This window comes from Brachyistius frenatus, unplaced genomic scaffold (assembly GCF_029030835.1).
Source record: "Brachyistius frenatus isolate BFR_SWC_R1_liver_20210118 unplaced genomic scaffold, ASM2903083v1 Contig_183, whole genome shotgun sequence".
Classification (NCBI taxonomy): domain Eukaryota; kingdom Metazoa; phylum Chordata; class Actinopteri; family Embiotocidae; genus Brachyistius; species Brachyistius frenatus.
Window position 1 is genome coordinate 163,635 of NW_027210782.1, and position 9,494 is coordinate 173,128.

Consider the following 9,494-nt stretch of genomic DNA (forward strand, 5'->3'; position numbering starts at 1 on the left):
TTTTCCATAAGGATACAAGAGTGTGGATTTAGGTTACAGTAAGTTTAAGTCATTTTATGAATATCGGCTTTTATGTTATAGTTTTTTGTTTTGGGGTTTTATTGTACTTTATACTTTTTCCTTTTTTGTCTTTGGATGGTGTGTTGTGTACATGAAGTTTGAAATAGTCAAATAAAACCAATTGTACAAAAAACAAAACCAAACAAAGACCCACGTAGCTACATTTTCTGTGTGCTGTCTGCAGTGACATCCGTTAAACTAACCACTTTTTTTTTTTTTTTTTTTTTTCCCCCCATCTGAGCAGTAGAGGAAGTTCCTGTGACCGGTTAAGATTTATTTCTCCCATCCTGTTTTTGAGCCTGCATCTGCCATCTAGGAAACTATTGTTGGGTGGAAACAAACTGGAGGAAGTCTCTCTTGCTCTCTGTGTCTGAATAGGATTTATGATTTAACTTACACAGAGGAAGTAAGTTGTTGCAGCAGCTGAACAACTTCCCTCACAGGGAACAACTCATTCTAAAGGATGTCAGCATAACAAAGCTGCTAGAGCATTTGGGGAAGCGGATTGGAAATAGTGAGGTTCTTTTCCTCACTGTTTATTATTGGGTCACTCAGCTGCTAATTGACCAGAGATCATTGTGAAGATAATAATGCAGCTCAAATTATGGGCCAGTGAGCAATCTCAGCAAACACTGGACAAAGAATCTCTGTTGTCTCTATAAAAAACACCAGAATGTCTCGTCCCTCCTGACTCGATTCGCATTTTGTGATGTTGATATTTTCTGCACAAAAACATGTTTTGGTAACTGAAGCGATGTATCATACCAAGCAGCTGCTGGGGATGTAATTTGTGCCAAATACAGAGAATAACCCAGTTGTTTAACCTTCAGGCTAATTATGTGGAAGTGTGTTTTCACGTGCCGGCTGTCTGGCCCCAGTTCTCAGTGAGATGCGTTCTGATGAATGAGGCTCTCTGCTTTTATTGATTCTCTCTTAAGCTTTGATGCTGCAGAGAGATTGCGTCTTAAGGCTACCTACAGTTATATACCTGCAGTTCAGTGAACAAAGGACTGAGGAATACAGTGTGTATGTGTGCAGTGTGTGTGTGTGTGTGTGTGTGTAGTGTAGTGTCTGTTTTGACAGAACAAACCAGTATTGATTTATGACCTGAACAAAAGGGAAATGTCTGTATAGAGAATGTTATCCTGTGTAGCGTGATAAAACAAAAGGAAAACAAATAAAATGTTAATACAGGCTTTTCATACTTGCTATAATATGCTAATTTCAGGGTGGTTTATAGAGCTTGGGTTTGATTCACACAACCTATTAATATTACCAGTGTTCAGTGTAGGACATGTACAGGATTAGGTGCGCCAGCTAGACACGTTTTGGTGAAACATATGGGCCTTTGGTGGAGCTTTGGTGGGCGATCTGATGTTTCTCTCATCACCATATTAACGTGAACACTCCTCCCAGCGCTCTGTCTCCATGGTCACCGCTCACACATGACAAACACACAATGAGGAGGCTTGAATGTGTCTAACACATGCACCTGCATATGCTCTAACGCCTGCCACTTTCAGTCACATTTGCACATGTTTTCTCTGAATGAATGAAACAGTTGATCCAATTTACTACCTTATGAATAATGTATGCTGCAGGAACTAGATTGGATTGCTCGGCATTAATGCCTAAACTCAAATCAATTCTGGCTTTGCAAAAAAGAGGCCTAAAGCCACCCACATGCACATGTCGGTACACATGGTTTAATTTTTTACATTTGAAGCTCAAATAATTGTCCCTAAAAATACTGTAAATGGATTTCACATTTCATTTTATACAAAGATATCTTTTTGAAGTAAAAAATATACAAATCAGTCAAATATTTAATAAAAAAAAACAACCAACAACTAATAATCTTTATATTTTAGTTGTGTAATCACATAGAATAAACATTACCAAAAACTCAAAAATGCTTATTTTGGTATTTCCATTAAAATGGCTAGAGTGTAGCACCAACGAGAGCTGTATGCAGTCAGTATGAATACATTATGCATGCTTTCCATTGTGTGTTATCAGTATGGCGGTCAGTGTGCAGCGTTCAGTTAGTAATCATAGGTGCAGTGTCTGAGGTGGTGTCTGGCTCAGGCTCACAGTACCCATCCATCTCCTCCATCTCTCTCTCCACAGGCTCCTCCCTCTCTCTCTCCACAGGCTCCTCCCTACCTCTTAAGCATATCAGTGTACTCTCTCCCCAGCTCCTCCTCTCCCTGTCTGTGTCTTTAGGCACTGATGTCTGCTCCAGCTCCAGCATGGACTGAACGCTTTCTCCTCTCTCTTCTAGGCTGAGGCAGCGGTCTCTGCTTGTGAGTGCCAGACCCACTCCTCTCCTTCCCGTCACCATATGGAAGAATGAAAAAGTGCTGGCCGAGCCTGCTCTTTCTGTCACACAGATGGTGGTCGGGCCTTGATCCCCGCAGCTCTCCTGCTGCCTTTTGGGAGACTTGGTCTTTGTTTTCTTGCTTAGTATGAAGTTGAAAAAGGCTGTCACCAGAAGCATAGACCCTGCATGCAGAGATTATATTCTATTTCTATTGGCTTTTTATCACAGAAGATGTATTACAGTGTAGGGAAAAAAAAACAAGTATCAATGATCAAATTAATGATGGCTAAATTCCATTTAGCTACATCAGTTTTAGGGTCCTGGTGTCAGGCATGCTGGTGCTTGGTCCTGTCTTATGAGAGCACTTAAACAGAACAGAGCCATCATGAATTTGATCGGCTACACCAGTGCTTTTCCTGCTACAGTATATGAGAAGTCAAAATGTCTGCTGTCAAAACGTGACATTGACAGGAAACAAGAATGTAATATATGCTAAGTATTGAACCTGTTGGTGTTATTTTACCTGGGATAACGGCATGCCACACCAACACAGGGTGCAAAAAGCAGACCAATGACATGATAGAGTAATACAGGAATTTATGGAAGCCTCCAACGTGAGCCATCTTCCCCCACAACACAAGCACCGGCCAGCCTGGAGGACAGCTGTAGAGGCAAATAGGAAGAAAGTGAGGAACACAGAGACAGGTAGGTATAATATACAGTCAGTTCTACCTACTGTGATACCTGTCACGAGTAAAAAAAAAAAAAAGTAATGTTCTTTTCATGCTTTGGAAAGAGACAGCTAAGACAAGCTAAACATGTGAATGCTAATAACAAAATTGAGATCTGACACTAAAGTTCGAAAGTTTCTTCAGAGAATCATCTTGTTATGTGTGATGTTTATGCTACAGTACCCGTGCCAACCATATATATTGCCGATGAGGGTTGTGTACTCACGGCAGACACATGAGCAGGAGAGTATCCAGGAAATAGGCCAGCTCAAACATCATGATGCCAACAGACGACACTCTGAGGGGAGACATTTTGATCCCGATGAAACTGATACAGTCGCAGTGATACAATCAGTAAACTGTTTCTAAATTATGTAAAGTGGATGTAGCTTATGAAAACATAATAAAAAGAAGAAATATCACCCTTATATGGTGCAGAAAACATAGCTTTGAGGAGTTGTATTTTATTTTGTTTTGTTTGGCGCTGCAGTAAATGCCCCCTCTCTATTTTGTGTTTAAATACTCTGATAACCATCTAATCCAGTGAACCAGAAAAATGCCCCGAGACTACCCATCATCATACACTACCCTCTCTTTTAAGTCTTATCGCTGAGTTGTGTATTTGTGTTTGTGTGAGTACAGCACCGTCTGCATTTGTTTTTTGTGCAGTAACAGAGTAAACAGTCATGCATTTCTGGTCTCCTTCGAGAGATGTTTTCCTGTGGCTCAGTGGGAGTTTGGCTGAGTCACAGAGATAATAAGAAGTAGAAGAGGAATATGGGTCTTCTATCTGCCCTCTGCCCCCAGCGTCATCCTTCTGACTCCTTTCCAACATCTCCTTGGATGTGTATGTATTTACTGCATGAAAGATTATAAAATCCGGTACAGAATTAAAGCTGTTTTCTACAAACCCTCAAGTTACAAATTCTTTGCCATATTAAAATCCAGGTCATATATTTGTAACTCTGAAATGCAACCAGTTTAAGTACAGTCAGGAGGGATTTGGTAGGTTTAAATTCCCACAGTATGTTGTGAAGTAGATTCAAAACCTATAAGCACTTACAGTAGGTAGATGCCGAGGCTGTTGAATTCTCCCTGTTGGATTGTCTCCACTCCCACAGCACACAACACTGAAAAAGACAGGAAGATAGTCTCTTCTTTTTTTTTTTATTCTGGTGAGAAGTTGCTGGTGAGCAGACTCTGTCCACCAGATGTCAGACTTAGTTCATGTACTTTTTAGCTGGAGGCAGGGTTGCAGTAGAGGGTAAGCCTCTCAAACTTATATATACTGTTCGTATTTTTGCTGTGATGCAACTTTGTGTTGTCTGTTTAAATTTTTTTAGGCTTTTTTTTTTTTTTTTAATGTATCTTTGTCATATTGCGCTCAAGGTAGCCACTACTGTTTCCTTGCAGACATTCTCATTGCTGTGATGTTTATAAAAGTTTGAAATAACTAATTCAATTCTTGGCTGAAACCCATTTTTCTGCTTTTTGAGCAAAAACGACTCACTTTAATTGACCAAAAGTGACTAAGCTTAAAGTCATACTTCACCTGCCAGTGGGGCACCACTGACCTGATGATGTACATGATACAAGGATAAGGACAAATAATTTGTTGTAATTATTACAATTGTTTCTGTCATGGTCACAGAACTTTTGTAATAGCTTACTCATGCTTGCAATTACCATATCAGTGCCAGCTAGCAAGGCTATTTCAATTGAGTGGGAATTTAAACCATCATGGAGGTTCTGCCTGTAAACCACAACCATGCTGTCCTAAAAAAAACGCCACTACTTGTGTTTGAAGTTGTCACTGGGTGCCATGTTGACTTTGACTAATAAATAACAACATTTCATCAGTATTTCTGCATCATTTATCAGTAATAATAAATGAGTGATAAATGATACAGCATAATACATATTCTATTCTATTCTATTCTATTCTATTCTATTCTATTCTATTCTATTCTATTCTATTCTATTCTATTCTATTCTATTCTATTCTATTTCTTTGTGTACTTATTCTATTTTAGTGAAAATAGACCTTTTGTAAAAGGGATGCTAGGCTGCAACAGTAAGTTGCTGATTTTTTTTTTTGCCTTTTTCTGTAATATCAACTTTGCTGACATGCTTTTGAGCAAGATGATAAATCTCAGCTACCCTTAACCTGTGACCTCACTGCAGTGGGAGAAGCTAATATGATTTTTTTTTCTGCAGGGGATCAATACAGGGCTTAATTGAATTGATCTCCAATTTAGCCGCTGCATTTCTATTATTTTAAAGAAATATACTCGGTTCCTTGTCAGAGTTATATATGAGGACAGATAGCACTCCCACTTCTGTATGATAAATATGAAACTACTGCCAGCAGTTGTTTAGCTTCACTTTAAGGCTGGAAACAAGGGCAAGCAGGTGTCCAAAGGTATATATAAAAAAAAAAAACACCTACCAGCATGTCTCATTATCTGAGTGGACTGACACTAAAACATGGTTGATGCTACATGTACTGGATACAACTGTATTGATGTGTCAGAATAGAAGAAACGCAGTGACAACAAAGTCTTCTGAACTATGAAGAAAAACCTGTTTTATTAACCAATCTTTTTCCTGAGGTAGTTGAGTGATGATCACATGGAAGCAATTTTTCCGGCCTGCTTAACAGAAATTCAAAGATAGAATCAGCTCCAGAGGGAAAGTTGGGGGAATGCTGCTAAATGGTTTCTGGCAGTTTCGAGAGTGTAAAAGGAATTAATGCTGCATATACAACAGCTGGATATTAACAGTGTATGCACCTCCCTGCATGCATGTCTGTAAGTAGAACACACACATAGGCCAACAGGCTTACCCAGACATGTAGACGTGTGAACAGACCAACAGCCAACCAGCCAGCCAGAGGCACACCCACGCATGCCATAAACATACACACACACACACACACACACACACACACACACACACACACACACACACACACACACACACACACACACACACACACACACACACACACACACACACACACACACACACACACACACACACACACACATAAAAACAGTGCACAGCGAGCGCACATAGGTGTGAATGTATAACAGCTTGTGATCACATAAGTCCAGTGACCCAGCTGGATACAGAGACTTAGTTTCGGTGTCATGTGAGGCACATGTCTCTCAGTAAATGTTCAGTGTCTGCAGCTGTTTGAATTTAAGTGAAGAGGTTCCCATTTTTTTTTTAAAACCAGAGAGCCATTTCCCTCATGATGATTTAATGTGACTGCGAGAGCTGCGTGCAATCTGTCCCTGTGTGCCGGAGGAAAACAGAGGAGGAGGGACAATAATAGCAAGGTTATGTATGATCAAGTATGTTTTTATACGCTCTATATATCAGCCAAGAGAAGGTTTACTGTTCTTGGTGGTAAATAAATACAGTTGGCCTATGTCACCGTTGGATCTTCCAACATTTTGAGTTCTAAAAATCCTGAAAAAGCCCAGCTGGATGCCTCTCCACCACAGGAAAGCTTAAGGCATGTTTCTAAGAAATGAAGCATTTTGGAGATTGAATTAGATAAATACTATTCAGCACTGAGTCAGATGTCAGCACTAAACAACAGGTCACACTTCTCAGAGACTATGATTACTTCTAATACTACTTATCATAACCTTTTATGTTGAATTTTAAGTTCTGACCTCAGATCTTCACTGAGAAGATCTGAACTCTGTTGTGCATCTGCTGTGTCCAAAGAACAAAATCAGGCTCATGTTAAGATGGTTTGTTTTTATATTTATGTCTTACCTGTTGCTGTAGAAACACCAAGGATCCTGCAGGCGCACTCCACTACAATCCACCATATGCTCTCTGAGTTCCCCATGACCTCGAATACTTTCCCTCTTCACTTTTGAAAAATGTTTCACTATTTCAAATAGTTGGTGACCTAATTGTTATTAAAGAAGAATTCTAGATGCATAGTCGACTGTTAGCTAAATAGATGGATGGTAAAAACACTGAAGTAGAGTAATCTGTCAGGGCCATGATGTGGAGCCTCTTAGACTGGACAAGTTTACCTCAGAAAGGTTTGTGACTCAATGCCCCTGTTGCTCCAGTAACTGCTAATCATACACACACACACACACACACACACACACACACACACACACACACACACACACACACACACACACACACACACACACACACACACACACACACACACACACACACACACACACACACACACACACACACACACACATAATACCCCTTTCAGCTGCTTTAGCTTTCTACTTGTCCGCCAAGGTGAAACTGTTCAGATCAAGGTCATTTGTTCAGTGTATCACATTTGTCCTTCGAGTTGGTTAAACATTATCTGAAAGGAATTTATATAAAACTAACTCAAACACATTCAGAATTAGCATTTATTTGTGTGCAGCTCTGAACTACAAATGAGATCATTGACTTTGATTTCTGCCTCCCTACAACTTCTTTCTGTTTTCCTGTATAATTTCACCTTATGGTGAGGATTTTGGTGTTTCGGTGTAATCAAATCATCTGAACCACTTCACACAAACACCCTTTTTTTTTCAAAGGCACAGCCACAAATGCAGCCTCCATATTTTCATCCACTTATTGGGACTTTGTTTCAGCTTCAGTGAGCATTGACGAAATAGGCCACAGCCTGCATCACTCAATAGAAAGCAATTCCTCCAGGTTTGCAAATATTATGAACAAACTCCACTTTCAGTTTACTTTAATGCACCACTGCCTCTGCATGGTGTGAATAGTTTAATAACGCAGTGGATATGGGATAAAACAGCACGAGAACAAACAGACACCCTTTCACACACTAACACATGCGTCAATGCAAGCCCACATAATCAGTTGACGCAGGTTTAGCTGAGGTGTAAGCTTGTTCAGGCGCAGCAGAGGGCTATTGGAACAAGCAGTCAGAGTTACAAAGTTCATATACACATAAACACACACACTGACTCCTGGTAGGGGCCAAAGTAAGCTTCATAAATCTCCTTAAATCTCTAACAAAGACACTTTTGTGTTTTTGTACCAGTTCTACTTGTTTCCGGCTTAGCACCCAGGTAATTTGTGGCCTTTACGGTACACAGTGTACAGTGTGTATAAACTGTGCTGTAAAAACTACTTCTAGATGCAAAACAACAGATGAATACTTTAATCCAGAGAAGATAATGTTAGTCAGCCTGTCCTCTGGTCTAGACTGAAATATCTCGACAGCTATTAGACATGTTTCAATGAGGTGGAAGCAGACTAACTTCAGTTTCGCTGAAGCTCATTCCCCTATCTTTAAGGCTGAGCCTGGCCACCCTGCAGAGGAAAGTCATTTCAGCCACTTGTATCTTTAACCTAATTCTTCATTCACTACCCAAAGCTCATGACCATAGATAAGGGTCAGCACATAGACTGACTAGTGAATCAAAAGCTTTGCCTTCCAGCTCAGCTCTTCTTCACCAGAACAGTCTAGTACCAGACCTGCTTCACTTATGATGCCATACTGATCTGCCTTTCAATCTCCTGCTCCATCCTAAACCTTACTCGTGAACAAAACACCAACATACTCCCTCACAACCTACAAAATGATATGCCCATCAACCTGAGCTGTACTTCATGGGTGGTACTAATTAACAAATGCTTAACTTTTGACTTGCCTCATATAACTATCTATTTATGCTTAAATCATTAGTAATACAATATCCATCTGGCTGGTGTACGTCCTCCTGTAATAATTTGATCCATTTTGCTTGTCTTCTGTCTGTTTATCTATTTATTTCATTCATCCCTTCATTTATCCTTTCTGAAGCAGAACAACTATGGCTGCACAGCATATAAATCAAAATTCACAGTTACAAACTTGGCAGTTATTGATGGATGTTTATGAGTTGGATTATCAAATAGCTAATTTGCATTCGTGTAGTTATTTTACCCACAGTACTTAAAAATGTGCCTTCTAATTACTCACACATCAGCAATCACAGACAGAGATGGTGGCAGAGGTATCATATAAGGCATTCCCCTAATCATCTGGAGCAACTGGAATTGAGTATTACTCAAGTACACTCTGGTAGGAGGAGCTCGGAAATGAACCACCAACTGGACAACTGGACACCAAGTGGACAACTTTCACACACTTGTACTATAAGTGAGAAATAAGAAAAATAGTTTGACCATACACTTTATGTGATACGATTTATAAAAGAGCAAAGATATCAGAGGAAATCGCGATTAAATCTCATTCATGTTCAGCACCGCAGGGCGTCATTGAGCAGGAGTCAGACAAGCATGAGCTATGAGTTGCTAAGTGAGCAATGCCACAGGGTGGTGTGTGTGTGTGTATGTGTATGTGTATTTAACATGTT

The 9,494-nt window shown here is 39.9% G+C and overlaps 1 protein-coding gene across 2 annotated transcripts; it reads right to left on the reverse strand.

Annotated features, from left to right (window-relative positions):
• Positions 1 to 1,861: 1,861 nt before the first annotated feature.
• On the reverse strand, positions 1,862 to 7,172 carry tmem72 (transmembrane protein 72). 2 transcript variants are annotated; one of them, XM_069717907.1, is made up of 5 exons: positions 6,907 to 7,172; positions 4,178 to 4,244; positions 3,341 to 3,412; positions 2,907 to 3,046; positions 1,862 to 2,565 (listed from the first exon to the last, which is right to left on the reverse strand). In XM_069717907.1, the coding sequence occupies exons 1-5, from the start codon at positions 6,980 to 6,982 to the stop codon at positions 2,102 to 2,104; spliced, it is 819 nt and encodes a 272-aa protein (XP_069574008.1). In that variant the 5' UTR covers positions 6,983 to 7,172; the 3' UTR covers positions 1,862 to 2,101. The 2 variants fall into 2 exon arrangements, with proteins under 2 accessions (XP_069574008.1, XP_069574009.1); XM_069717908.1 differs by lacking the exon at positions 4,178 to 4,244 and having other exon boundaries at positions 6,907 to 6,972.
• Positions 7,173 to 9,494: the final 2,322 nt, after the last annotated feature.

Bases quoted from the DNA above. Each gene is read 5' to 3' on its own strand.
- tmem72 (XM_069717907.1), bottom strand. From the start codon at position 6,982: ATGGGGAACTCAGAGAGCATATGGTGGATTGTAGTGGAGTGCGCCTGC. The intron at 3,413-4,177 runs GTAAGTGCTTAT...GTCTCCCCTCAG, and splicing joins AGCCTCGGCATCTACCTACT to AGTGTCGTCTGTTGGCATCA. The intron at 2,566-2,906 runs GTAAAATAACAC...CTCTGCATGCAG, and splicing joins GTGGCATGCCGTTATCCCAG to GGTCTATGCTTCTGGTGACA.